This window comes from Phocoena phocoena, chromosome 19 (genome assembly GCF_963924675.1).
Source record: "Phocoena phocoena chromosome 19, mPhoPho1.1, whole genome shotgun sequence".
NCBI classification, from domain to species: domain Eukaryota; kingdom Metazoa; phylum Chordata; class Mammalia; order Artiodactyla; family Phocoenidae; genus Phocoena; species Phocoena phocoena.
Window position 1 is genome coordinate 50,957,432 of NC_089237.1, and position 27,849 is coordinate 50,985,280.

Consider the following 27,849-nt stretch of genomic DNA (forward strand, 5'->3'; position numbering starts at 1 on the left):
CCCCCCGGACCCCACCCGCGCTAGCGCCCGCCAGTCCAGCCCGTCAGCCCCGTCTCTCCGGTTCGCCACTCCGCTTCCACCACCACCGGAGCCGCGCGCTCCGGGCGGGGGCGGGGCGCCCAGGGGGCGGGGCTGCCTCTTAAAGGGCCCCCGGCCGCTGCCCTTAGGCCACCTCCTTGGGGCGGAGAGTACTTAAGCGGCTGCGGCGAAAGCCGGAGAAGGCGGCGGCGCCAGGTCCCGAGACTCCCAGCTGCTTCCATAGGAGTCCTAGGACACTCCCAGCTCGGATTGAGCGTGTATCTTCGCTCCCCAGCCGATACAGAGGCACCTCCACCATCGGCTCCGGTCAGCCTCGCCTCCTTCTCCTGGGACCAGCGTCGGAGCCAGGCCAGGCCAGGCCTCTGACTGGCCCCCGGAGCCCTGCGTGGACTCTCCCACGGTGACAGCGGTCTGCCCGAGAAGCTGGTCCCTTCAGAGTCGGCCTTGTGCTCGCCACCGTCACCTGCTGGTTGGATTGCGGAAACCCACTGTCTGAAGACCACAGAAAGGAGTCGCCGACCACCCAGAATCGGATGCGTCTGGACCTAAATCTCCCGTCCCTCTCTGACCTCCCTCTGCCCGTTTCATCCGTTCTCTCAACCTTTCCGGCGTTTCTGTGCCCGGAAACCATCCTCCACCACCCAGGTAGCTGGGGTGAGCCCCCAATCTTGCTGCCTTGTACTTCAACCTGAGCCTCCGACCCAGAGACAGTCTGAACCTTACGACCCAATTCTGCACACATCCAGGAAGTTCTGCCTTTTCTTCTCTTTCGGTGTCTTCGATACTCCTCAAAATTTCTCCTCCTCCTGTGCCCTCCTCGCCCCCCTCCTTTGGGGGCCCCGTGACCCTGAATGTCGGGGGCACGCTATATTCCACTACTTTGGAGACCCTGACTCGATTCCCAGACTCCATGCTGGGGGCCATGTTTAGGGCCGGTACTCCCATGACCCCCAACCTCAATCCCCAGGGAGGCGGCCACTACTTTATCGACCGAGATGGCAAGGCCTTCCGGCACATCCTCAATTTCCTACGGCTGGGCCGCCTGGACCTGCCCTGTGGATACGGGGAGACAGCGCTTCTCAGGGCAGAGGCTGACTTTTACCAGATCCGGCCCCTCCTGGATGCCCTGCGGGAACTGGAGGCCTCTCAGGGGACCCCGGCACCCACAGCCGCCCTGCTCCACGCAGATGTAGATAGCAGCCCCCGCCTGGTGCACTTCTCTGCTCGTCGGGGCCCACACCACTATGAGCTGAGCTCTGTCCAGGTGGACACCTTCCGGGCCAACCTCTTCTGCACCGACCCTGAGTGTCTGGGTGCCATGCGTGCCCGATTTGGTGTGGCCAATGAGGACAGGGCAGAGGGAGGCCCACACTTTCATCTGGAATGGGCCCCCTGCCCTGCAGAGCTCCCCGAGGTGGAGTACAGGAGACTGGGGCTGCAGCCGCTGTGGACTGGGGGGCCAGGAGAGCGACGGGAGGTGGTGGGCACTCCGGGCTTCCTGGAGGAGGTGCTGCGGGTGGCCCTGGAGCATGGCTTCCGTCTCGACTCCGTCTTCCCTGACCCCGAAGACCTGCTCAACTCCCGATCTCTGCGCTTTGTCCGGCACTAGGAACTGAGAACTAGGAATGCTGCCTTCAATTTGACTGTGTGGGCGAGGGGGGGTTAGAAAGAATGGGTCAGTAAAGAGGGTGAAGTCTCTCCTGAGCCTCTTCCTAGCTCTGCTCCTGGAGCTGTGAGAGTCAGGGGCCCCGTTGCACCTGACTGGAGCCCAGATGTGGGCAGGAATCCCCAAACCAGAGAGAGCCCAAGGGCTCATGAGACCAGAGGGTCTGGACTGGTGCTAATCCTGGGAGGGGTGGAGAAGCTTCCCTGGCTGGTCCTCGCCTGAGCCTGGGGACCTTTGGTGTTTCCTTGCTTGGAGCTTAGTATCCAGGGTCTGGAAAAGTGGGCATGCTTCTCTGCCCAGGCTAGGCTTAGCAGAACCATGGAGGGACAGTGGGGTCTGGGGGAAATGAGAGACTTTAGATTGCTCTAATGTGGTCTTCTGGACTGTGACTTCTCCTGGAGCTGGTGGCCTGGCCTGGCCTGACCAATGATAGGTCAGAACACTCTGAAACACGGGAAGGGAGATTCTTTGCTGTGTTCCAAGCCACCACTGAGGGAGACAGAAAGGACTACACCCCATCCTAGCTTGGCACAAGGGAGCTAGGAGAATCCCCATTAACTATGGGGCTGGAGCATCCCTCTGGAGATCCAAGTGTTTTAAAGGATCCCATATTGATGGTGGGGCTGGCCATGGGGAGTAGCGGGGCATCTCCTTGCGTCCTGGCCTTCCTTCCTTCATGTGAACATGCCTGTTAGCCAGTGAGTCTGACTGATGCATGGGTCCCTGGCATCCTGGCTCCCATCCATGTCGCTGGAGGTGGTGTCTGTGTGCTGGCTTTTCTGTGGTCTCTGCGTGTCCAGGCCTGTTTGGGGTTGCTCAGAAACTATTTTGGCACCAGGTGTGTCCGCGGTATGGGTGTGAGTAGACTGAGAATTAGGTTAATCCCAAGGTGTGTGTGTGTACATGTGCTTCACATCACCACGTAGGCAGGAGGGGCCTGCTGGGCTTTGAGTCACTAGGATCTTCTGGTGAGAAGTAAGAGAAGTCACTGGGCTTAGCTGGGCCTTGGAGGCCTGTATAGAACTCTCGGTTACTAAGGCAACAATGAGCCTGTTGCTAGGAGATAGCTGGGGAAGGCCCAAGGCTGCCCAGGGCAGAGAGGAGATGAACAGAAGAGTTTGAGAGAGTGGGGGAGGATATGGAAAGGGATGGGATACTCACAAACAACTTCTTCACTGGGGGAGTCACTTATTATTTATCACTGGTCATGATTTACAAGAAGAAAATTAAAGTTGCTTTTGGAACCACAAACTCGTAAAGGCTGCTGAGGGCTAGGTTGGGAGTGCAGCAGAAGACCTGCTTTCTCTGTCCATGTCCCACTAGAGGTTCCTTCCTCTGGCCCCAGTTCCTTGGGCCCCAGGTTTACCCCAGTCAGTCAGGGATGGAGCAGTGGCACTGTTCTGGAATGTTCTAGAGACTCCAACTGTTCTGGAACACTCTAGAACCTCCAGGCAAAGGACTGGAACCAGGATCACAGAGCATTCTAAGGCCTTCCCAGCCTACGTGGGGCCAGCCCCCGCTCCGGAACCCGCAGCGGGCCTCATGTGGATGCTGGCACTAGGTGGGATCTTCCTGGCAGCCGCCCAGGCCTGTGTCCTCTGCCGCTTCCCAGACCATGACTTGTCGGGCCGCCTGGCTCAGCTTTGCAGCCAGATGGAGGCCCAGTGGAAGGACTGTGAAGTCTCCTGGAACTTCTCGGCCTTTGCCTTAGGTAAGATCAGACATCCAGGGATGGGCTCAGCAACAGTCACCCCTGTGCCCTAAGGGGGCTGCATGTGGCCTCCCAGCTGTGCCTCTCAGCCATCTTCTCAGTCCACTGGCCTCTCTGGACACACTGGCCTCTCCCTCTGGGAGAGCTTCTTCAAACCCTGGGAAAGTCAGGAAAGGCCCCAGAACCTCCTTCTGGGCCAATGAGGGAATCTCGCCCGGTCCTTATCCATCTCCACAGATGATGCATCCTTGAAAAAAGTCACAGAGAAGACTCACAGAGTCCTGAGGGTCATGGGTGAGGTCGAGGGGGAGGTACCACATAGGGGCTTGGATGGCACCAAGGAGGGGGTTGGGAGGAGGGGGCTGGGGAGGCAGGGAAGGGTGGTGGGTGGGTGGAGACAGGAGGGCGTGATGGGGAGGCGCTGGGTGAAGGTGTGGAGGTGAACCGGCCCTGCTGAGACCCCGGGCACTAAAGCTGCTCTCTGCCTTCCCAGAGATCAAAGGGTCTCTCTCCTCACTCCTTTCATATTGGAAATGGCTTCAAAAGACCAAGCTCCCAGAATACAACAGGGAAGGTACCGATGCGGGGAGGAATCAAGGGGTGCCTAGGTCCTCAGGCAAAGGAGTGTGTGGCTGAGCCCATCCACCCCCATCCTCCTTGTCTTTCATTTCAGCTCTCTGTGCTCCCGCCTGCCGTGAGTAGGAAAGGGAAGGGGTAGCAAGGGCCAGGGGCCTCGGGGGACCTGAGGAGAGCCTGCAGTTTGGGGAGGAAGTGTGGGACTCTCGCAGGGTTCAGCGAAGCTTCCCGCCCCAGAGCTGGTCCTGCTGTCTCCTGCAGGGGGCAGCACCATCCTGTACAACTGCTCCACCTGCCAGGGCTTCGAGGTGTACTGCTGGCCCCGAAAGCGCTGCTTCCCAGGTCCTCACTCCCCACCCCTGCCTCACCCCGCCCAGATCTCTGAGCTGTTAGGCTACCCCAGCATCGATGGGTGTGGTCCCCGGGATCATTCACTGCCTCCTGGGGTCCCTGCAGGAAGTCACGATCTTTGGGAAGCCAGGATTCTGCTGCTCTTCGTCTCCGGAGCCACCCTCCTCCTGGGTATTCTGAGCTTCGCGGTGGAGTGAGTTGGGGGATAAGGGCCAGAAACAGCCTCACTACCTCCGACCCATCAGTACCTTTCCCCACCCCCCATCCTTCCTCTTTCCCTCCCAGCCCCCTCCCCTTCCCTGCCCTGGGCTCCCACCCTCTGTCTTCCCTCAGGTACAGCCACCTCCAAGCAAACAGTGACTTGTGAAGACGAGGACACATCTTAGCCTCCAGTTCTAAGGAGCATGTACCCACAACTTCCACTTCTCTCGTGGGGTGGGGTGGGGGGGGGAGGGGGCAACCAGACGCTTAGTTCCAGCCCCAACGGTTCAGTCTTCCAGACCCTGATACCCAGACATCCCCACAATCCCAGCGTCAGATGGCCTCCAGGGACCCAGGCACCCACAGCTGGAAAGTTCCTCCCCTCCAGTCCTCAACCAATCAGACAGAGGCAGTCACCGTGCCAGGAAAATATCTACAGAAGGAAAGAATCCCCTCCATACACACTCCCACTACCACACCCCCTTCTGCCTGTTCCCGGAAAGCAGGGGCTGTCTGCCCCAGAAGCTCCTCTTGGCCCTCCTGTGACTGATTGGGAATCCGGGAATGAGTGTTCTGGAAAAGTCCCTCCCCCTAGAGTGAGACCACATCAGTCAGCCTGCTGGCATGCTACCCTTCCATTTAATACTGTGAAGACTCCCACAGAGGCCCAACTAAACCTGTTGTCAAATGGCCTCGACCTCTGCCTGGCCTCTGTCTGCGACTGGGGAGGGCAGAGGGAGCGCGGGAGTCTCTTGTAGCCCAGTGGTTCTCAGCTGGGGGGGGTGGGTGGATTTTGCACGCGATGAGACGTTTGGCAATATATCTGGAGACATTTTTTTTTTTTTTTTTTTTAGATGTTGGGGGTAGGAGTTTAGTTATTTATTTTTGCTGTGTTGGGTCTTCGTTTCTGTGCGAGGGCTTTCTCTAGTTGTGGCAAGCGGGGGGCCACTCTTCATCGCGTTGCGCGGGCCTCTCACTATCGCGGCCTCTCTTGTTGCGGAGCACAGGCTCCAGAGACACAGGCTCAGTAGTTGTGGCTCACGGGCCTAGTTGCTCCGCAGCATGTGGGATCCTCCCAGACCAGGGCTCGAACCTGTGTCCCCTGCATTAGCAGGCAGATTCTCAACCACTGTGCCACCAGGGAAGCCCTGGAGACATTTTTGATTGTTTTGATTGGGGGTTTTGAGGATGTGCTACTGGCATCTAGTAGGCAGAGACCAGGGATGCCGCTAAATATCCAAAAATGCCCGGGAAAGTCCTCCACAACAAAGAGCTATTGTGCGTGTCTGAAGCGTCAGCAGTGAGTGGTTGAGAGACCCTGGTATTTGGTCCTTTGGCTATCAGGAGTTTGGGTTTGGGGGATGGGAGATGGGACATGAAAAGAGAGGCCTATCACCAACCGTAAGTCTCAGCCCGAGGACCTAGGCCGGCCTTCACCTAGCGCCGTGGTTTACAAACTGGGTCCCTAGAGGCTCCCAGTTCTCAACCAGCTGGACATTGGAGTCATCTGGGCAACTTTAAAAACTACCTGTTGCTGGGCCTCATCTCCAGAGATTCTGAGTTTAGTGGTCTCATATGGGGCTTCAGTTAATCTAACTTACAGCCAGGGTTAGAACCACTGTTTGGGGGATCCATTAAGGTCCTGGGGATGGAGAGGGGAATGCTTACCCCTCCCAGGAGAACACCTTCTATTTTGTTCTACACATTCTAGTCCAGTCTGTTCATTTTACACCAAAAAATGAGACCCTGAGATCACACAGCCAGGTCGTACAACTTGCCCGAGATCATACAATGATTCATACATTCATTCATTCGACAAATACTAAGGGATTGCCGGTCACGTGCCAGGCAGCGTTGCTGCCCGTACTGGGGTGAGAAACCCTCTCCCGACTGCCCAGGCACCACAGCTCTCCTCTGGTTTGCGGTAGCTGCCTCACACCCTCTTAGGCTGTGCCCTCTTTCCAGGCTCAACACTTTGGAGCTGTCCTTGTTTTCATACCCAATGTGCAGTGGGCCAACCGTTCTGTCCATTCCTGAAGGATTTCTATCCCATCTGTCTCCTCCTCCTGCTCTATGGCCCCCAGCCCACTCTAGAACCCTCTCGTCGTGGACCCCAGTCTCCCAGATGTGCATCTGACTCTGCCCATGCCCCTCAAATCCACTGCACCCTCAGTGGCCACACTGGTCTTCTTAAAACTCCACATCGCTCAAACGTCCTGTCCAGTATCAAATGATGCTTAAAAACTTGGGCTCTGGAGTTGGGCTGCCCGATTTCAAATCCTGGCTCTGGTTCTTACTGGACCTTGGGAAAGTCATTTAATTTCTCTCTTCCTGTTTCCTCATGTTTTAAATGCAGATCATATATTTCCTTGATTCCATGGCTTTTTTTTCTCTTTTTTTTCTGTTTACATTTGAACATCTCTGAAGAACCCATCTTAAATTGAAGACATGTCATGGCATAATGGTATATATTACAATTGATGATATCTTAAATTCAACCCAGCGGTACTGACCTTACAGAATTACTGCGAGGTCCAAATCAGTTCATATAAAATCCTTGGGACTGTGCCCAACGTGTAATGGGCCCTCATTAAGTATCAGCCATTATAATCTCTTACTTAAAACCTTCCCTAGCTCTTCCTTGCCTGCAGAGTATAGAGTTGGCCCTTGACCCTGACATTCAAGGCTCTCCATCAGCAGCTCCCACCATCTTATATAGTCATCAGGCCAGAAATGCCCAAACACAGAACTGGAATCTCCCTTGAATGCCCCACAGGCATCTCAAACTCCACACGTGTCCACCTCCCTCAGACACGCCTTCCTCCTGACCCCACCCCCTCCTGGAATCTCTCAGGCTTAATGGCAGTGCCCACAGTGTCATGGGTATCCTCCTCCTCTCATGCCATGTGCCCACTTCTTACCTGTAGGTGATCTACCTTGGTCATACTTCTTGGAATCTGACCCCCAGGTGTCCCTGGAGCTTTATCTCAGCTCTGCCCACCTCACAGCCATACTGAGTCACTTCTAGTTGCCCCAACACTGTTTCCTCATGTCTGCTCGCCTTTGTCCAGTCTTGTGCCTCTACCTGGAATGACTATCTCCTTTGGCTCAGATACCACCTCTTCTGAGAGGCCTTCTCTGAGCTCCTGAGTCAGAGTGGCATGAGTCTGCTCTAGGCATCTCTCATGTGGCACCTGTCAGATCAGGTGGTGGTGTTTCTTTACACATCTTCCCTCTACACCACGCATTCCTCTCTAAAGCCACTGCTTAAGGTTTTGTGTCTTTGTTTCCTAAGAGCCTGGCACATGGGAGATGCCAGGAAGTGTCCCTGATGACTCCAGCACCTTCTCTGAACACGTGTGATATGCCTTCCCCATATAAGCCCTTCATGAGCACTTAGCACAGGAGGCTGTGCTTTTTTTGTGCACATGAGGCCAACCGACCGCAGTGTGGCCTGCCAGGGCAGGGATGGTTTTTCTGAGCCCCTCACCAAATGGGAGGCTTCTGTGGGTGTGGCAGTTTTAAACAATGGCCCCACATTCTTTGACATGCCTCCCACCTAGAGGTAGGTTCTATGTATCCTTCCCTTGAACCTGGGCTCCATGACTAGCAGGCCAATTGAATGTGGCAGAAGTTACAGTGTGCCACTTTCTGAGCCCAGGCCTTAAGAATCTAGCACCTTCTGCCCTCTGCCTTTTGGGACACTCACTCTGGAACTCAGTCACTCATGCTATGTGGATGCCCAGCCTACATCGAGTCCACATGGAGGACTTCCCTGGTGGTCCAGTGGTTAAGACTCCGTGCCTCCACTACAGGGGGCACGGGTTCAATCCCTGGTCCGGAAACTAAGGTCCTGCATGCCGCGTGGTGCAGCCAAAAACAGAGTCCTCATGGAGGGATTCAGCCAAAAGCCAGCATCTACGGCCAGACGTTTGAGTGATACCACAGCTGTCAGGTCATCCCCAGACTTTGTTTTTCCACCCAAGGCCCCAGACATAGTAGAGCAGAGATAAACCATTCCCACAGTGTCCTGTTGGAGTTCCAGACACTAAAAGTCCAGAGCATAATAAAATAGTTGTTTTAATGCCACTAGGCATTGTTGCTCAACAATAGATAACTGGAACAGTGGGGCAGAAAAAAAAGGGCCTAGGAGCTGACACTAAAGGCCCTGGGTTGGGACTTCTCTGGAGGTCCAGTGGTTAAGACTCTGCGCTTCCACTGCAGGGGACTCGAGTTCAGTCCCTGGTTGGGGAACTAAGATCCCGCATGCCGTGAGGCACGGCCAAGAATAATAATAATAAAATAAAATAAATAAAGGCCCTGGGTTGACGACATTGCTGGCCCTGCCACTTCCTAGCTATGTATGTACATGAAAAACATCACTTCACCAGCCTGAGCCTCAGTCTTCCTACCTGTAAAATGGAGTTAATGATGGCTAACGGGTATGGAGACTACATGTCAGACATCGTTCTAAGCATTTGAAGCATTGTGTTAGTTACCTATAGCTGTGTAACAAATTATTCTAGAACGCAATTGTCTAAAACGATAAAGCCTTACTATCTCACAGTTTCTGTGGATCAGAAATTCAGGAGCAGCTAAAATGGGTGCTTCTGGCTCAGGGTTTCTGATGAGGGTGCGGTCAATATGTTGGTCAGGGCTGCAGAAATCTAAGGGCTGGTGGATCAGCTTCCAAGATGGCTCACTCACACGCCTGGCAAGTTGGTGCCGGCTGACGGCAGGAGCCTCTCCATAGGGCTGCTTGACTTGCCTCAGGACATGGTGGCTGGCCTCCTTCAGAGCGAGTGACCCAAGAGAGGAAGGCAGAACCCACACTGTCTTTCACGACCTAGCTCAGAAGTCACACGCCATTCTTTTCACAATATCCCATCGATTACACGGATCGGCCGTATTCATTGTGGGAAGGCACGGCAGTGTGACACCGGGAAGTCAGTTCGTTGGGAGCCATTTTGCAGACTGGCTACCACACACCTAGACACAATTAATTCTCCAATAACCCAGCAAGGTAGATACTCCTAACAAGCTCATCTTTTTTTTTTTTTTTAATAAATATTATTTTATTGGTTTATTATTTTTGGCTGCATTGGATCTTTGTTGCTGTACGCAGGCTTTCTCTAGTTGCGATGAGCGGGGGCTACTCTTCTTTGGGGTGCGTGGGCTTCTCATTGCGGTGTCTCCTCTTGTTGTGGAGCACGGGCTCTAGGCGCACGGGCTTCAGTAGTTGTGGCTCACAGGCTCTAGAGTGCAGGCTCAGCAGTTGTGGCACATGGGCTTAGTTGCTCCGTGGCATGTGGGATCTTCCCGGACCAGGGCTTGAACCTGTGTTCCCTGCATTGGCAGGCGGATTCTTAACCACTGCGCCACCAGGGAAGTCCCCTAACAAGCTCATCTTGAAGATGAGGAAACAGAGGCATAAAAACGTGAAGTAACTTGCTCAGATTTCTAGGATGGTAAGTGGTAAAGCTGGGATTCAAACTCAGGTAGTCAGACTCCAGAGGTGAGATCTCAGCTACTGCTCTGTAAAGGCCCTCAGCTCCATTATGAGCCTGAAGGAATATGGTAGATACAAGAGTGCTTCCACTTTAGGGGACTTCCCTGGTGGTCCAGTGGTTAAGACTCCGCACTTCCAAGGCAAGGGGCCTGGGTTCGATCCCCAGGGACTAAGATGCCACCTGCCACGCGGTGCAGCCAAAAAATGAGGAAAAAAATAAAAAGAGTCCTTCCACTTCAGAAAGTAAACCACCAGATATATACAAGGTGGTGGGCTGGTGACTCCATTAATGAGTGAGGTGAATGCAAATTGGGAAAGGATGAGACCTTAGGGTCCTGGGAGATGGAGATGGGGTGATGGAACAGAGGGTTTTACCCAAGGGTCTGTGGGGAGCTAACCATGTGGTGCCAGGGAGTGCCACATGGGGAGGGGGGCAGGGATGGCTTCACCAGGAGAATGTTTATAGATAAAGTTTAGAAACTGTCATCCCCATCACTCCCAGAAAAGGAGCTCATGATGTCAAAAATCTTTGTTTCACTCTACCCAGATGACTCTATCTCATCCCTTTGTTCAGCAAAGGTTACTGAGCACTTATAAGTCAGGCACTTAGACTGGGCACGGGGGACCTAGCAATGCCCAGGCAAGATGAAGTCACTTTCTACCTGGAGCTTGGAATCTAGCAGGGAAGACAGACAAGTTACTGGCAAATTCTACCAGAGGAATGAGTGCAATGACGGGAAAGCACAGGGATCTTGGGGTGCAGGGGAAGAGACCTGACCAGTTAGGAGTAGTCTTCCTGAACTTAGCAAGGCCAGGTTGGGAGAAGGGTGGGAAGACTTCCAAGCAGAGGGTACAGCCATGCAAAGGTTCAGAAGAGAGACAGCCAGAAGGCTGCGGTGCTTTCCCTGGCCGAGAGGTTGATGTCGGTCAGGTGGAAGGGGGAGAGCCTAGTGATCTCAGGGCTCAGAGGAGAAAAGGATAAGGTAAAGAGGCACCAATGTAGTTCCTGATAGGAGCCGAGAGGTTTCTGCACAAGGATGGGCCCTACTCCTCACCCAAACCGAAGGTAGGAGAGGGGAGGTTGGCCACCTGGGTGCCCTCTCTACTCGTCCTCCTGGTCCTCTGCCCTGCAGAGAAAGACTTGGCCCTGGTGGTGTGGATGTGTTCATCCTTCTCGGATGCCAAGCCTGCAGGCAGGGCAGAGGCTGGGGAAAGGCAGGTTGGAGGGGGTGGTGCTCGATCTGGGCCTCCAAGTTTAAGTGTTAGCAGGAAGCCCCATCTCAGCCTGGAGGAGGTGCTCCCAGTGGGGGTGAGGATGGTCAGGCTGTGCTCCCCCACACCCCATCATCCTTTCTGGGCAAAGGTGGAGATGAGAGAAGCTTAACTCCAAAAGTAAGAAACGAATAGGGAGAAGGGGAGGGATAAAGGGGCCTCTGATTCCCTAGGCTTTTTCCAAGCCAAAGACAAAGGTGGGGCAGAGCCTCTGCCTCTGGTTTCCTGCTGGAGCGCAGAGGACCTAGGCTAGGAGTCCAATCAGTAGCACCCCCCATCCTCAGCCTCCTCTCCATCCCACAGCCAAGGTCCAGGCAGGGGCAGCCTCTCTTCCCTGAACCAGTTGTCAGGGCCTCTTCCTTGAGCTCCCTGCTGCTTCTCTCTCACCTTTCCCTAGCCTCTTACTACCGCAGGCTGGTTCTGTCACTAACCTGTTAAACCTTTCAGTGGTTACCAGAGCCCTCAGGTAAGGCCCAAGTTCCTGAGTGTGTTCTGCAAGGCCCTGCAGAATGAATCCAACCAGGGCAAGGATCACGTCAGCTTGTTCACCTGGGTCCCCAGAACCGTGAAAGCTTGCTGGAAGGCTGAACTGATGCCTAGTTTGGCTTCTGCCAGCCTCTCCAGCTGCATTTGCCTTCATATCCCTCCATGTGCTCTACACTCATGTATTCATTCAACTCCCAGAGGACCTCTAGTGCCCCCAGATCTGTGAGGACACTGGACATTCAGAGGAAAATCAGGTTTCACATGCTCTTCCCTGAAGATGCTCATGGAGCATTGTGTTTCCCACCAAGAACTTGGACAACACTAAGATGAATCTCAAAAATGGGTTGAGTGAAAGAAGCCAAATGCAAATAATAAACAGTGTGTGATTCCATTGACAGAAGGGTCCAGAGCAAGCAAAAGTGATCTATGGGTTTTAGAAATCAGAAGAGCAATTGCTGGGGAATTCCCTGGCATTCCAGTGGTTAGGACTCAGCGCTTTCACTGCCAAGGGCGCGGGTTCAATCCCTGGTCAGGGGAACTAAGATCCTGCAAGCCTGCGCTGCGTGGCCAAATTAAAAAAAAAAAAAAAAAAGAATAGCAGTTGCCTCTGGGGAATGGCATTGATTGAAAATGGGCATAAGGCTACTTCCTGGGATCACAGGAATGTTCTGGGGACTTCCCTCATGGTCCAGTGGTTAAGACTCCCCGCTCCCGGGCTTCCCTGGTGGCACAGTGGTTGAGAGTCCGCCTGCCGATGCAGGGCACACGGCTTCGTGCCCCGGTCTGGGAAGATCCCACATGCTGCGGAGCGGCTACGCCTGTGAGCCATGGCTACTGAGCCTGCGCGTCCGGAGCCTGTGCTCCCCAACGGGAGAGGCCACAACAGTGAGAGGCCCACGTACCGCAAAAAAGAAAAAAAAAAAAAAAGACTCCCCGCTCCCAATGCAGGGGGCTTGGGTTCGATCCCTGGTCAGGGAACTAAATCACACATGCCACACCTAAGAGTTTGCATGCTGCAACTAAAAAAGCCCACATGCCGCAACTAAATAAAAGATCCTGCATGCCGCAAAGAAGATCCTGCGTGCTGCAACTAAGACCCGGTGCAGCCAAATAAATAAATATCTACCAAAAAAAAGAAAAAAAGAAATGTTTTGGGTCTTTATCTGCATTAATGGATATGTATATTTGTTGAAATGTATTGAACCGTACAGTTAAATCTGTGCACGTTACTGAATATGTTATACCTCAGTAAAGTACTGTCAGTATAGAAAGCTTAGTAATGTTTATATAACTAACAAAAACCCCTCAGTGTATGGACTAAACAGCACATCAGACAAAATCAAAGAGAGAATTGGTGAACTGGAAGAAAGTTGAAGAGATGACCTGGATTGCATTACAGAGACACAAAGAATGGAAAATATGGAAGAGGGGCTAAAAGATTTGAAGGACAAAAAAAAAAAAAAAAAGATTTGGAGAACAGTGAAAAGGCCTAGCATACTGCTAATCAGAGTCCTCAAAGGAGAGAACACAAGGAAAGGAGGAAAAAGAGTATCTGGAGAGATACTGGCTGATAATTTTCCAAAACTGGTGAAAGATATGAATTCATAAACAAACGAAATACAATAGAATTAATAGAAAGGGATCCATACTTAGATTCTTTGTAATATAACTATGAAACACCAATGATATCTTAAAAGCAGGGAGAAAAGACAGATCACCTACAAAGGAATAACAATTAGATTAAGCAGTCTTCTTCATAACCAATATGCATTGCACCTATGATATGCCTACACTGTCCCAGGTACCTTAGGAGGAACAAGACAGATCCAGCCCCTACTGTATGGAGCTAGCCCACAGTATATCAGAGATGACAGATGTGGAGGGAACAATCACATCTGTCATATGGCCTGGTTGGAGGGCAAGAGAATTGGCAAGAAAACCACAGAAGTAGAACTGTGAACTATGATTTTTTTCCCATTAAGGCTGGATTTTCCCATGTGTTTACCAAGATGAGGTGGGCTTTTCCTCCCAAGGGACTCTGGGGACAGCAGCTGCTATGCTTACACATCCTTCCTTGAGACAGAAGGAGACAGGCCAGATGTCCTAAGGCTGATGGCTTCCTCCCGGGGACCCCTGAAGGAAAAGGAGAGAGCATCCTTCTCCTCAGAGCCTTCTTTGAGCCAGACTGTGTCCCTGCCCCACAGGCCAAGTAGCACCATACTGGGCCCTGGGGTCAGCAGAGGTGACGTGTGGGGAGGGGCTTATGCCAGAATGAGGCCAGGAAGTGCCAATGATGGGAATGCATGCCCTGAGGCATGGAGTGCTGCCCTTGATCACCAAGACCAGGTACCAAGCTGGGATGGGGCTGAGGAGCCACTCAGAAGCTGTCTCCACCCCCAGCCCCCTCCACAAGAATCCCCACAGATTCCACCCTGCGGAGCTCCCCAAATGGTCCTTTTCAGGGGCAGCACATTAGACTGGGAAAAGGACATTCAGAGCTGGGAAAAGGCCAATGGCTTCAGTCCTAGACTCCGTCCGGGCTGGGAGCTGACTTCGTGCACCACCATCAACACCTCCGCCATGGCGCCCTTCCCAAGCCCGCTGCACCAGGCCGGCTTCCTCCATCAGAGTGCCAGGAAGCCCTCTCCCCTACTAGGGGGCTGCGACTATGTCCTGTTGAGCTTTATATTCCCGGGGCGTGGGCGGGATATCTCTACTAGGTGCGTATTCATTTAAGGGGTGGGGCTCTGCTTGAGAGAGGTGGAGGACTTGGTAAGAGGAGGTAGGGGACACGGGGACGGGATACCTAGGAGGAAGTCCAGGGAGGGGTGAGAAGTTCTTTGGAGAAGTCTGGAAAGGGGGTGGGAAGGTGGAAAGAGGCGAGCAAAGGAGGCGAGCAAAGGACAGGGGAAGTGAGGCTTCTCAGGATCTGGCCTGGCGGAGAACCTGCCGCCAGGCGCCCTCACCTAGTCCACCAGAGGATCCGGGCCACGCCGCCAGGCCCCGCCCCCCGCGGCCTCCGTTCCGCCCTCCCCGGGACTTAGTCCCGGCAGCCTGGGAGGCTCCCCAGCCGCCGCTTCCGCCTTCGCGAGGTGAGGGTCCGGAGAGGCAGGGGCGCCGGCGAGCGGGCTGGAGGGGCGGCGGTCGCTTGGGAGCGCGTCCGCGGGTGCTGAGCCTCCCCTCCCCAGTCCTTACCTTCCGCGGGCGCGTCTCCTCCTGTTCCCCATCTCGTGCTTTCCCCTTCTCACCTGGCTACTGGTGCTGGTCTCCCAGCGTCCTAGGCTTTCACCTTCCCCGCCCCTGCTCGTGCTCGATTCCTCGCCACCTCCGAGTGTCCATCTGGACCCTGCCTGGGGTCCTCCGCTTCTTCCGGCCTTCACTAAGTAGGGGGAGGGAGGGGGCCAGGTGTGTGTGCAGGCAGCCGGCACCCAGATCACCTAGAGCCTTATTTAATAAAGATTGGTGGAGTTGCCCTGGAGCCAGGTTAGAGCGAGTGACTCAGGTGTGCCGGCCAGGCTCTGTACCTGGAGCTGAGCTCAGGTGGGTGTGGAAGGGACTGTGCACCTGGCAGACTGGGTGGCTCTGAGCAGTACCTGAGCTTAACCGCCCATCACAAATGCCCGATTTGATTTCAAATGTTGCTGCCTCGGGTGTAGAGGAGGCAGTGACCCTGGGCGTCTCTGGGCAGAGGAGGCAGTCTGCCCACATAACGTAGGTATGTGTGGACACGGTAACTTGATGTCTTGTGTGTTGTGTGTGTTTGTGTGGACCTGGGTGTCTCAGACATGAGGCGGTGTATCTTGGAGGCAGTGAACTCAACATGTCTCAAGTAGGTGTGTGTGAGGGGTACCTGGCAGGAAGCTTGGTGTTCTACCGCAGCGTATACTGGAATGCCTCAGCTTTGAGAGGACATGTATCTGGGTGTCTCAGGTGTCTTTTGCATCATATCTATAGGAGTGTGTGAGTGTGTGTGTGTGTGTGTGTGTGTGTGTGTTTTGTACCTGCGTATCTCAGGTATGGTGTGGTTAGTGTATCTGGGCATCTCTGGAGTGTATGTGGTGGGTCAGAATGTCTCAGGTGTACCTGAGTGGGTGTGTACAGGGGTGCACCTCAGGCCTAAAAGGTGGTGAATCTGGGTGGCCTAGGGGTACGGGCAGTGTGCCATAATAGCTCAAAGTGAGCAGGGCCACACACCTGAAGTTTGTGCAGTGCTGAAATCTTAGGTGTGAGGAGAACATTCTTCCTGGGGTTTGTGTGTGTGAGGGGCAGGAATCCTGGTTGGCTCTGGTGTCCCTCCCTCTGTACCTGAGTATTTCTGAGGGGTTGAGGGTGGAGCAGGCAACCATGTCTCTGGTTCCTGAGTGTCTCAGGTGCCCACCCTGTGCCATGTGTCTGGGGGACAGGGCACCACAGGGGTTCCTCCTCCAGACATGCTCCACGAGGCGGGCTCCCTGTGGCTGCTTCGGCTGCTCCAGGACATCCAGCTGGCCCAGTTTTACCGACCCATCCTTGAGGAGCTTAATGTCACTCGGCCAGAGCACTTCGACTTTGTAAGACCTGAGGATCTGGACGGCGTTGGCATGGGCCGGCCTGGTGAGGGTCCCCTGCCCCAAGGCCCTGCTGTCTCCTTCTGCAGCCTGTTAGTTGCTACTCTCCCACCACCACCACACCCACCAGCCCCCTTCTTGCCTATAAATCCCTTGCATCCTGCTCCCCGCCTCCCCCATTACCCCATCCCTCTGATTCTGGCCTCCCCCAGCCCAGCGTAGACTGGTTGAAGCTCTGAAGAGGCACCGTTCGGGGCTCAAGTCTAAGAACTGGGTCTACAAGGTGTGTGTTTTGGGGTGGCGGTGAGAGGCTTAAAGGGCCAGCTCAGGCCCCGGCAGGGGCTGGGCTGAGTGGCAGAGAAGGATGTATGCAGGGTTCCACACACATGATTTCCACCACTGTTTCAGATCCCTGGGGGCTTTGCCCCAGGGCAGAAGGAGACCACCCCACCCTCAGACAGCCTTCCATCCCTCCCTGAGCCAGATGGGGGACTCAAGTGTCTGATCCCAGACCGGGCTGTGTGCAGAGGGGAGCTTCTGGGCTCCGGCTGCTTTGGTGTGGTGCACCGAGGGCTGTGGACACTGCCCAGTGGCAAGGCTGTGAGTCTCCAGGGAGCCTACTTCATTCTGGGTACCTGGGCCAGCTTCTCCCTCTGTTCTGCGTGCCTCTCTGCTCTGGCCTTGGCTTAACTGTTCCCTACGTTGCCTGATGGTGCTTCCCCCCACCCCCAGGTCCCAGTGGCTGTCAAGTCCCTCCGGGTGGGTCCCGAAGGCCCCGAGGGCACTGAGCTAGGGGACTTCCTGCGAGAGGTATCCATCATGATGAACTTGGAACACCCACACTTGCTGTGTCTGCACGGCCTCGTACTGGGCCAGCCTCTGCAGATGGTGAGCAGACCCAGACGCCGGCTCCCGGGACAGTCCCGGGGGCCGATGTGCGACAGGAGGGTGAGCGCCAGGGTCTGGTGGGGCCGGACCACCGCTCGCACGGCTGTGCTCCCACAGGTGATGGAGCTGGCGCCCCTGGGCTCCCTGCACGCACGCCTGACCGCCCCGGCCCCCACGCCCCCGCTGCCCGTGGCCTTGCTCTGCCTCTTCCTGCGGCAGGTGGCGGGGGCCATGGCGTACCTGGGGGCCCGCGGGCTGGTGCACCGAGACCTCGCTACGCGCAACTTGCTGCTGGCTTCACCGCGCACAATCAAGGTGGCTGACTTCGGGCTGGTGCGGCCGCTGGGCGGCGCTCGGGGCCACTACGTCATGGGCGGACCCCGCCGCATCCCCTACGCCTGGTGAGGGGCCGGGCGGAGGGGCGGGATCTGAAGGGCAGGAGCTGAGGGGGTGCGGAGGGGCTGGTCCTCTGAGGGAGGCGTGGACTGGAGGAGTCGTCGTCGGGTCTGGAAGGGCCAGGAATGGAGGACTTCTGAGCATCACGGCGGACGCACTAAAGGGGCGTGCCCAGTGGCAGGTGGGCGCTCCGGGGCACACACCCGGCACACATCCAGCCCCCTTCAGCTCCGCTTCCGCAGGTGTGCGCCGGAGAGCCTGCGCCACGGGGCCTTCTCTTCTGCCTCGGACGTGTGGATGTTTGGGGTGACGCTGTGGGAGATGTTCTCCGGGGGCGAGGAGCCCTGGGCCGGGGTCCCGCCGTACCTCATCCTGCAGCGGCTGGAGAAGGACCGAGCCCGCCTGCGTAGGCCTCCGCTCTGCTCCAGGGCCTTCTACGCCCTCGCCTTGCGCTGCTGGGCCCCCCACCCTGCTGACCGGCCCACCTTTTCCTACCTAGAAGGGCTGCTCCAAGAGGTGGGAACTCCTGCCTCCCCAGAAACACTCAGTCTCTTTTCCCTCCGTTCCCTCTCCCAGGGTTCCAATGCACAAGACTAACGTATACTGGTTCCCGGGCTGGGGTCTGGGACCTGGCTCTGAACGAAGCAGATCCAGTCCCCGCCTTCAGGGTGCTCAGAGCCCCAGGGAGACAGCTGGGGTCTAGTGGATGCAGGCTGAAGGGCCGGGGGCTGGAGCAGAGAGAGGGAAGCCTAGAGCCCAGAGCAGTAGGATGTAGTGGGTGTTTGACAGGCAGAGGAAAGGTTCGGCGTGGGAGGGTGAAGTACGGTGATTAAGGTGGTAGAGGCATCTTAGGGGTGCACCAAGGAGGGACTTGTGAGACACGGTAAATAACCAGCGCTAACACCTAGAGCACTCGATCTGTGTAAGATACTGTACTAAGTGCCTTACGTGTATCCTTATACATGTTCACTCATTTAATCCTCACAACAGCCCAGCTCGATTTTAGAGAGGGGGCAGTTAAGGCACTGACAGTTTAAGCGATTTGCCAAGAGTCACACAGGAAGTGGAGGACTGGAGATTTGAATCAGTCAATATGACTTCAGCGCTGTGCCCTAAATCACTATGTACTCTACTATTAAAGGAGTTTAGTCTTTAACTCTGGGGGCCATGGAAAGGGCTGTGAGCAGGGGAGTTATAAGCCACATTTCCAGGTTATGTCACTCTGGTTTGGTGCAAGAATGGATTAGAAGGACGGTACTGAAGGTAGAAAAACCAGTAGGCCACTGTGGCTGTGAAGCAGAAGTAAGATGAAGAGGTCTGGATGAGGGTCGAGGCAGTGGTGCTATGGAGAAGTGGAAAATTCCCAGAGGTGCTTGGGAGGCAGATATGATGGGCCTGGGTGTGGAGTAAAAGCAGTGTGCATGGTGACTCTCCCCTTGGTCCCCTAGGTAGAGGCAGGGTCCCCCTTTGTTGCTCCCTGACCCCTGGGCTGTGTCCAGCTTGGCATGGGATCCAGGTCTGCCTCCTCCACTGGATTACAACTGAGGGACAGGGACAGTCCCACCCTGGGGCCAGGGCAGAGGACATACCTGGTATGGGTTTGCTTGGCGGGTACACGAACAGTCTCCACTCTGCTCCCATGATACTACCCTTCTGACTCAGGCCACAAGCCCAGCCACCCTCTCCTCCTGTCTATAGGCCTGGCCTCCTGAGGGACGTTGTGTGAGGGATGTCACAGAGCCCGGTGCTCTGAGGATGGAGCCTGGTGACCCCATCACTATCATCGAGGGCAGGTGAGGGCCTCGTGCCTCCCACCCATCCCCAGGGGGAGGACTCCCTCCCCACCCTCCTGGCCCTGGTCCCAGCTCAGCTTCTCCCCAGCTGCTTGAACCCCAGTCCTCAGCCTCATCTCCTCCTCTCCCCGCTGGGCCCCGAGAGCTCCACCACAGTCCTGGCCTCCCTGCTGGAGCCACCGCTGGCCCATAGAGCCCTTTTGTTTTAGAGAGAAAAAAAGCTTCCCTTCCTCCGGGCAGATGCAGCTCCCTGGCGCACAGCTTGTGAGCTGAATGTGGGCTGGAGCCCAGCCCTCACTCTCCCCTGGCTCCCATCCCCTTCACCAGCGCCTCTTCCCACAGCCCCGACTCCACAACCTGGAAGGGCCAGAATGGTCGCACATTCAAAGTGGGCAACTTCCCAGCCTCGGCAGTGACGCTGGTAGACTCACCAGCCACCCGTCCAGTCCTCAGAGGCTCCCCTGCCCGGGGAGAGCGACACCAGGGAAACATAGATGGGTGAGGACCTGAAAGAGTGGGGGGCAGAGCTGGACTGGGGGAACCAACCAAGTCTAGCAACTTCTCTGGAAGGGGAGCCTGGGGAGGCGGGTGGGGTAAAGCTGGAGGGGAGGCTGGACTTGCCTTCCCGCTGGAGCTTCCACTCTGGGTCTCGGCCTGCCTGGAAGCCCCAGAGATTCTTTGGGAGAGGGCACTGCTATATGGGGTAGGGCTGGGGGGTGTGGAGAATGAACTGGAACACTCTCCAACAGGGACAGAGTGAAGGTAAAGCTTCGGGATCCCCCTCCAGCTCGGGGCCAGAGAAGGGATGTGGCCCTGCAGAGGATGAAAGGTGGGCATGGCGGTGGGGACAGGGCTTCCAGGGTCTCCGAGGACGTCAAGGACAAGCCTCTGGCGATGCCCCCTGCTCTGAAGCCCTGCCTTTGCAGATATGATTTCCCCACCTGTGGTTTCCTGGCCCCCATTCTGCCTGCTGACATCCTGGCTGTACTTTAGACAGCGTCTCCCCACTGCAGCCCTGGCAGTTCTTTGGACCCTCAGCTGCTTCGGCCTGGGCGTCCATCCTGCACACCTAGTTTCTTGTCCCCCCGACACGAAGACCACCCCGAGGACAGTACAGATAGCCAGAGAATGGGAAGAAGGCAGCTGGGCTTCCTCTCAAGTTATTTTTTCTCAAATGTATAGGCATTTCCAAGAGTCTGGAGTCGGTTCTGTCCCTGGGCCCCCGCCCCACAGGAGGTGGGTCGAGCTCCCCCGAACTTCGACATGCCAGAACTGTGCCCCAGGGACCCCCAGGCGTGCCCCTCCGCTCCCCCGTAGCCACCAGCTCCTCTTCCCAGCCCAGCCAGCCTCCCAGGGAGCGGCCTCCCTGGCCCAAAAGAGAACCCCTACACAGTCACCCTGTGGGAGCGCCTGGAGCCAGCAAAGCCACCGTCCCCTCTGGGGGACCCTTGCCTGACCCCGAGTTGCAGAGGAGGATTATGGAGGTGAGGTCTCCCTGAAGTGTCCTGGTGTCCAAAAGGGGCTACGGGCTGGCGAAGGGCCTAAGTGAGGCTTTGTCCCCGGCAGGTGGAGCTGAGTGTGCATGGAGTCACCCACCAGGAGTGCCAGGAGGCTCTAAGAGCCACCGGGGGTGACGTGGTTTCTGCCATCCGGAACCTCAAGGTACAGCCACACCCCTCTCTCGGGTCCCTGCCCCTCCCAGCCTGGCCCTCTGGCCGCCAGCTGCCCTTCCTCTCGTCCCCACAGGTGGACCAGCTCTTCTATCTCAGCAGCTGGTCCAGAGCGGACTGCCGGCGCATCCTGGAGCGTTACCAGTGGGACCTCTCAGCCGCCAGTCGCTACGTCCTGGCACGGCCCTGAGCTCTGCTCCTTTGGGCACAGACACCAGACGGACCAAGGGCCTGGTCACGTGGGACCAAGCAGAACCGGAACAAGGTCCTGACGGGGTGTGTTCCCACCCGGGGAGAGCCTGCCATGCGCAGGTACCGGAGGAGCCCAGGATCGGGCACTGGTGAGTGTCTCCTCACCCTGCCCGTTGGTCTCAGGGCGTGAGCTCCCTTGGCCATAGGAGGATCTAGTGCACTCTGCCCACCACATTCCCAACAAAGGAGGACTTGGAGGAACAGAGCTGCGACACATCACACACATGGGAAGCTTCTATCGCTACAGAAAATGAGCAAGAGGCCATTCTGGGCCGCGGGAACAACCATCCTGAACTGCCATCAGCTACCACACTGGGCTCTGTGGGAGCAGCCATCCTGGATGACCGGAGCAGCCATCCTGACTTGGGGCATATGGACCAAACTGCCTTGGCTTGGTCTGGGGCCATCATGGGTGATGAAAGTGGCTCTCTTGGACTCGAGGACACTTGATCCTGGCAGCATGGATTACGAGATGGGCCAGCCCCCGCCCATCCAAGCTGTCATATTTCCCTTTGTTTCTTCCCACACCCAACTCTTTCTCCTGCCCTCTCCCACTACATACATCTTCCAATGTCCAAAAAGTTACAAAGTTTATATGAATATAACATACAAAGATGCAGCCCCCTTCCTAAGGAAGGGGTAGGAAGGGGTGGTAAGGCACAGGAAGTTGCAGCAAGCACCAGCTGAGGGAGAGGAAGTCGGCATTGGGGCCCTGGCCCTATAGCTATCGGGGCAGGGAAGGTAGGGATCCCCCTCAGAGCGCCATCATCTGAGGCTGAACTAATTGGCCAAGCTGATGCGGGGAGAGGGTGACTGGGTCAGCCGTCTTCGGTGCTGCTTGACCTTCCCCACCCCAGCCCTGTCATAAAACCCTGCATTCTAAGGCCTCATCTGGAGCAGAGGCCCTGGAGGGGGTTGGGAGAAAGGCAGCAAGGAAAGTTGGAAAGCCGATACGCCCGTGTGCTGAGGGTCTGCTGGAGGCAGCGGTGGGAAGTAGCAGGGGAAGGGCTCTCGTACATACCCTTCCAGAGGGGCTACAGGTGAAGCAGGCCAGGGGAGTGGGGGAGGCATGGGGCACCATGCCTCCAGCCTCTCAGGCAGCCCTGTCTCTCCCCTGCAGTGCACATGGAGGGAAAGGGGCTGCCTCTGAGGCGGGACCAGGGCAGGTGACCATCTTGAATGCTGGTTGAGATGATGGTCTCCTCACCCCGAGGTGGCCTCTAACTGGTGATGGCAGAGGGCCCAGCGCCTCCTCGCTTCTCGAAGAACATGTAGTCCTGAGGGAAGGGCACGGTCAGCAGGAGATCTGGCTGGGCCAGCCTGGCGCAGCTATCACAACCCAGGTCTGGAACCACAAGCCCCCATAGACTCTGTCCCTAACCCTCTCCTAGCAGGAGACCAAGAAGTGCTCAAAACCTCAGAGTGAGAGCAAAAGGGCAGCGGGGGGCAGGGGCGGGGGCCCCGACTCACAATGAGGAATGTGGCTCCCAGCAGCACAGCCTTCACCCTCACGTCCAGGTCCAGTGGGAACTGCAGGCCGAAGTCATCTGCATCGGTGAGGGCTTCTCGGAGCAGCCCACCCCACTGCTTGCTGATGCGGCCCACACTGCGGGATTCATCTGGAGTCTTCACCTGGCAGGAGAGGAGGAAAGAGGGAGGGAGGGAGGACCCGCATGGGGAGGATGTGCCTGATCTCATCGGCATCCAGTCTCACTCCCACAGTCACCGCATACGAACTGTGCAGGCTCTACACCTAGCGAGTCCTCCCAAAGCCTTGGGTTTCCATGTGACATCTGGGGAAACTGAGGCACCCGAGGTCACACTGTGAGTACACAGCAAAAATCAGGTTGCAGGCTCAGATCTGTTGTTCTTGAAAGGCCACATGTGACTACTAGACATCAGTGCTGGGAGAAACAGAAGCACAATACAGTCTAATCTCCTTAGGGGATGGCCAGTCACTAGGTTTGTTTTGGTTACCAAAGTCCCTGCCGCCCACGGTTCGTGCAGTTTGTGCCCTGCACAGAGTAGCCTGGCCAAGCCGGCAAGGGAGGCTGCTAAATGCCTGGCTGCACTCTACCAGCTGACCAGGCTGCTGGAAGGCCCAGAGGGGTGCCTGTCGTCCTTGCGTCTGCAAGGTAGGGAGGACTCTTTAGCATGGCATGCAAGCCTCATCCAGGGTACATCCAAGCCCATCTAGTGGGGGGAGGGGACAGCAGAAAGTGGCCTCTGAGGACCAGGATTTCCACTGGCCTCCCTAGGCCCAGCAGCAACAGGCCCTGCCAGTGTGGATGGTAATTCACCATGACTCCCTGGACTTTTTTCTATGCTCATTCTCCAGTGGCTAGAACTAGAGCGATGTCCTTCCCATCTCCTTCCCGCATGGTCCTACAGCCCTGGGCCATTTCCTGCAGACCAGTCCCAGGGTGGGTAGGGCCTCTCCCAGACAGCCCTGCGGTCCCAAGAGTGCAGCCCCAAATGTGGACCATTCATAATTATGTAAAAGGAAGACTGGCCCGTTGAGAACCCCACGATCTACATATTCCCAACCAGAGTTCACCCAGTTACCTCTTTCCCAACCAGTTCCCATCACAGAACCTTCCCCCAGCTACCAAAGTGACTCAGTTTTTAAAAGTAACCTAAGATAAGGCACATCATCAGAAGCCTTAGAAAGTCTACTGGGATACACCTGTTGTTTCTCCCTTACCTACACAGATATTCAAGTGCCTGTCTTCTAGAAAGTAAGGTGTTTCCCAGGCCTTACTTTGAAATGGTCATCACTTGGGTTCTCCAGGCTCCAGGTCGGTGATTGAAATGCATGGTCAGAAGGACTCCAGGTTGGGGGTGGGTGGGTGGACGTCTGGACTTATCGGTTGGCAGGGCAAGCCACGGGATGTTAACAAGTTAAATTAGTGCTTGCTCCAGGGTCTGGGCTCACGAACTCACACACAGTGGCCATGCGGGCCCAGCCCATGGTACACTCAGTAAGCATCCTTCACCCTAAATCCAGCCTGACCTTAGATTTTTTTTCTCCCTCAACACAGGTCTGCAGGTCACAATCAGCATTGGCCCTTAAGGTGAAACCCTCTTTGCCATATTTTTATAAGACCGTGGGCCATCCTATTTCTGAACAGAGGAAAACTGGAAATGTGGTAGGCATCACAGTGGATTTGGACTGATGAGCTCATGACCGTCCTGTTGGCCATCCTGCCGCACGGATCATCTCGGTTTCTGAAGGTCCCAGGAATCTCCTCTTATTCCTGATACCTCAAAGTTGGTGTCTGTGCCACAGCCACAGGTCCAGCAGGGCCCCACCACTCGCAGGACGGTCTGGCGGTCAGCGTCTTGGATGGAGAACTTGGGGAGGAAGGGATGCCAGGTCTGTAGAACGTGGCCAATGGTGGTGCCTGGTGGAGCCTGTACTTCCATCTGGAGTGGGCAGCAGACAGGATCACTGCCCAGCCAGGCACCCTGGCCCAAGCGCTCACCGGTCTAGCTTTATCACCTGTCTCCCCTCACAAGACCTCCCATCCCCTTCACTAGACCACCTGTCATCCCTCTCACTAGACCTCCCATCCCACCTAAGCCCAGCTCCCACAAGAGGCACGCCTCATTTCATGCCTCATCCCGGTCGTGCCCTGGTCATCGGCCTGCCCCCTACCCAAGTTTCTCCCTGACCCCATCCTTCCCCGCCCACCTCCTGGAGGCCACAGGGACAGCAGCTGCAGCCACAGTGGAGGGGGCGGAGCAGGCGCAGCACCTCTCTGTCCCCGGGGTCCACCAGGCGTACACGCAGGGGCCGGCGGGCGCCACAGCATAGCCGCGCACAGCAGTTGCTCTCCTCCGCCGCCTGACCCAGGGGCTGTCCGGCTCCCGAGCGCAGTTCGTAGCGGTTACAGGTCTCCCAGCCCAGGAGCGCTGCCAAGGGGTGACACACTGAAGCTCGGACACCAGCGCCTGCCCAAGAGCCCACTATTTGCCCCCGTCACGAGGCCCAACATACTCCTCCTTTCACTCACCTTCCACCCGCTCAGCCTTCTGGTGAATCAAGATCTGATCAATCTGGAAAGAGAGTAGGGGAACGCGCAGACAGCTGGCCGGCCTAGTCGCCTGGGTCCCCTCCCTGTCACTCCTCGCTCCCTCCCTCTCACTCACCTGCGCCAGGAATTCGAGGCCAAAAGGCACCCCTGGCAGTGGCAAAAAGGGGGCAGCTGGTCCCGGGGCCCCAGGGCCGGGCGAGGGGAAGAGAGCAAAGCCGGGCGCAGGGGTAGGCACGTGGGCGGGCATTGGTGCCTGCCCCGGCCCGGGCCCAGGATGCAGCGTCGGCTCTGGGTACCCAGCGGTCACAGGGTAGGGAGGTGGGGGCGAAGGGGCGTAGCCTGTGGGGGGCAAGTAGCCTGTGGGGGGACAGGAGTAGGTTAGAAGGGGCCCCCGACCGCATCTCTTTACCCCTTGGCCCATGGGCCGCGAGGCTGCGGGGAAAATGTGGTGGGAAGAGAATGAGAAAGATGGGGCGGGGGAGCAGGGCGGCGGCTTCTCGGGAGGAAGGGAGGGGCCCCACACAGCCAGTCCGAGCACATTCCCGGAGGATGCGTCCGACACCGGGTTCCCAAGTCCGTGGCGGGGGGGGGCGGATAACGGAGACCCTCGGCCTTGCGACCACTTACCTGCCATGGGAGAGGGGCGAGGGTTCGCGGGATGTCGCTGTCCCGGAGGCTTAGTTCTAGAAGTGGAGGCAAGCTCGGAGACAGCCAGACAGACACAAAGACAGACACAAAGATGGACAGGCAAACGCAGAGCGGCAGCTGCGCCCAGCGCCGGCCCAGGGTCTCTAGGGCGGCGCTTCTGACTCGGGGAGAAACCGAAAGTGTCAGCGGGCAAGGCGGGGGCCCTGGGACCCTGGATTCCCTCAGGGGCCCCAGAACCGCCCCCTCCCTTTGTTCTCCCATTCTCCGCAGAGGCGGCTGTTGGCAGACGGCAGGACAGATGGACCCGCGGTCAGACCGACGGCCCCACCTCAAGGGAGGTCTCCTGACCCGTTCCCCCTGCTCACCTGAAGCCCCTAGAATAGCCCGGGTGCCCAGCACTCGGCAGCTCTCGGGAGCTGGTGGAGGCGGGCCCAGGAGCTGACTCCACCCCCCGACCCGTCCAGGCCCCGCCCCCCCAGCCTGAGCAGAGCGCCTGCGCAGGAAGACTGCCGGCTCTCCTGCGGCGCCGGGGACTCCGGGCCGCCCGCTTCACGGCTTGGCGGGCGTCCCCCCCCTTTCCGCTCGGATGCAGAAGCCCAGAGAGGAAGCTCGCCTGCGAGGGTAGCCGGGTGAGCCCTATCCCTGCGACTCCCGCCAGGCCTGCGGGCGCAGAGTGGTCAGTGCCCCTTGGTGGGAACGAGGGCCGCTTGCGCGGCTCTGGAGCCCAGGCTCCTCCTCCCGAGGGCGGTTCGGGCCTCGCTGACGCAGCGGAACACCCTGCACACTCACCCATTGGCTTCTAGGACTGACTCCTGGCTCCCCTTCTGCCTCCCTGGGGCAACCTTGCCAGTCTCCTCTCCCTGACGTAGCAGTGACCCACACAGACCCGTTGCAATTATAGTACTTCCTTCAGGCGCCCCCAGCCACACGGGGGGAGAGACTGCCAGACAGTGTCAGTAACGAGTGGGCGTGAGGTGAGGCTCAGGGGGGCCAGAGGAGACAGCGCGGTCTGCAGGAAAGCCTTCTCCCAACAAGAATCGCTTCTTTCGCTTTGTTTGAGTCCTGAGCCCAGGCCCGCAGGTGTGAGGAAGTCCTGCGCCTTGGGGGCCTATAGGCTGAGCGGCAAGAGATGAGTTCAGAGTCCGGCCCACGTGCACAGAGGGCCTTGTGGGAGCTGCGCTTTGGCCCCCAGGGCAGTGGGGAGCCCACTGAAAGATTTTCAGTCAGAGGGAGAAGGTCAGATGTTTTAGGAAAACCATTTAACCTGTATGGTGGAGACCAACAGAGGCCCCCAGGCTGGGTTGGCAGTAGTCTGGGGGAGGGGATGGTTCTGATAGTGTAGACAGACAGAAGTGGCAGATTTTGGAGATAATTAGACAATAATATAGAACTTGTTTGGGAAGTGAGATGTGGAGGTGAGGAGTCCAGGATGACCTCAGGTGCCTGTCTGGTGACCAGGCAGATGGAGGTCTCACCCATCAAGATGCACATGGGGAGAAGCAGGTTTGGCGGCTCATTTGTCCCTATGTCCATGTTCCTCTGGGCTGGTCCTACAGTTTCAGTCATCATCTTCAAACCCAAATGCTAGACCTCTCCCCTGGCATCCCTTAGCGCCCCAGATTCTACCTGGCCCAAACCACGCGCCAGCCTCCACCAAAACACAGACATACAGAAGTTCAGTTATTCAACAGAGATTTAATGATCCCCTACTATATGTCAGACAGGTAATAGAAATATTTAGCAGTTTTTAAAAATTCCCAGTCTCCTGGGGTTTACATTTTAGTGGGGAAGAGACAGACAAGGTACA

General features: G+C 56.7%; 4 protein-coding genes across 6 annotated transcripts; 3 read left to right on the forward strand and 1 right to left on the reverse strand.

Moving 5' to 3' along the window:
- Positions 1-179: 179 nt before the first annotated feature.
- Positions 180-2,953, forward strand: KCTD11 (potassium channel tetramerization domain containing 11). The gene has a single exon (XM_065896960.1). The coding sequence runs from the start codon at positions 950-952 to the stop codon at positions 1,646-1,648; it is 699 nt and encodes a 232-aa protein (XP_065753032.1). The 5' UTR covers positions 180-949; the 3' UTR covers positions 1,649-2,953.
- On the forward strand, positions 2,594-5,236 carry TMEM95 (transmembrane protein 95). Of its 2 annotated transcripts, XM_065896961.1 has the most exons (8): positions 2,594-2,680; positions 3,204-3,416; positions 3,654-3,710; positions 3,910-3,990; positions 4,090-4,110; positions 4,254-4,334; positions 4,449-4,536; positions 4,677-5,236. In XM_065896961.1, exons 2-8 carry the CDS (start codon positions 3,248-3,250, stop codon positions 4,708-4,710), a joined length of 531 nt encoding a protein of 176 aa, XP_065753033.1. In that variant the 5' UTR covers positions 2,594-2,680; positions 3,204-3,247; the 3' UTR covers positions 4,711-5,236. The 2 variants fall into 2 exon arrangements, with proteins under 2 accessions (XP_065753033.1, XP_065753034.1); XM_065896962.1 differs by lacking the exon at positions 2,594-2,680 and having other exon boundaries at positions 3,248-3,416; positions 4,457-4,536; positions 4,677-4,703.
- Positions 5,237-16,241: 11,005 nt separating this feature from the next.
- Positions 16,242-21,295, forward strand: TNK1 (tyrosine kinase non receptor 1). Of its 2 annotated transcripts, none has more exons than XM_065897446.1 (12): positions 16,242-16,404; positions 16,571-16,641; positions 16,767-16,958; positions 17,091-17,246; positions 17,364-17,647; positions 17,885-18,158; positions 19,341-19,435; positions 19,763-19,933; positions 20,185-20,264; positions 20,618-20,919; positions 21,002-21,097; positions 21,182-21,295. In XM_065897446.1, the coding sequence occupies exons 1-12, from the start codon at positions 16,242-16,244 to the stop codon at positions 21,293-21,295; spliced, it is 1,998 nt and encodes a 665-aa protein (XP_065753518.1). The 2 variants fall into 2 exon arrangements, with proteins under 2 accessions (XP_065753518.1, XP_065753519.1); XM_065897447.1 differs by having other exon boundaries at positions 19,778-19,933.
- A 639-nt stretch (positions 21,296-21,934) lies between these two features.
- Positions 21,935-26,449, reverse strand: PLSCR3 (phospholipid scramblase 3). The gene is made up of 7 exons (XM_065896825.1): positions 26,022-26,449; positions 25,510-25,751; positions 25,374-25,416; positions 25,052-25,272; positions 24,622-24,783; positions 22,828-22,989; positions 21,935-22,634 (listed from the first exon to the last, which is right to left on the reverse strand). The coding sequence occupies exons 1-7, from the start codon at positions 26,026-26,028 to the stop codon at positions 22,578-22,580; spliced, it is 894 nt and encodes a 297-aa protein (XP_065752897.1). The 5' UTR covers positions 26,029-26,449; the 3' UTR covers positions 21,935-22,577.
- Between the last annotated feature and the right edge of the window lie 1,400 nt (positions 26,450-27,849).

Coding starts and splice junctions, on each gene's coding strand:
- KCTD11 (XM_065896960.1), top strand. CDS start 950: ATGCTGGGGGCCATGTTTAGGGCCGGTACTCCCATGACCCCCAACCTC.
- TMEM95 (XM_065896961.1), top strand. CDS start 3,248: ATGTGGATGCTGGCACTAGGTGGGATCTTCCTGGCAGCCGCCCAGGCC. Junction 4,335..4,448: donor CCGAAAGCGCTGCTTCCCAG/GTCCTCACTCCC, acceptor GGGTCCCTGCAG/GAAGTCACGATCTTTGGGAA. Junction 4,537..4,676: donor ATTCTGAGCTTCGCGGTGGA/GTGAGTTGGGGG, acceptor GTCTTCCCTCAG/GTACAGCCACCTCCAAGCAA.
- TNK1 (XM_065897446.1), top strand. CDS start 16,242: ATGCTCCACGAGGCGGGCTCCCTGTGGCTGCTTCGGCTGCTCCAGGAC. Junction 17,247..17,363: donor TGGGCCAGCCTCTGCAGATG/GTGAGCAGACCC, acceptor GTGCTCCCACAG/GTGATGGAGCTGGCGCCCCT. Junction 19,436..19,762: donor ATCACTATCATCGAGGGCAG/GTGAGGGCCTCG, acceptor CCCCTTCACCAG/CGCCTCTTCCCACAGCCCCG.
- PLSCR3 (XM_065896825.1), bottom strand. Junction 25,417..25,509: donor GCCTCGAATTCCTGGCGCAG/GTGAGTGAGAGG, acceptor CTCTCTTTCCAG/ATTGATCAGATCTTGATTCA. Junction 22,635..22,827: donor TGGGAGCCACATTCCTCATT/GTGAGTCGGGGC, acceptor CCCTTCCCTCAG/GACTACATGTTCTTCGAGAA.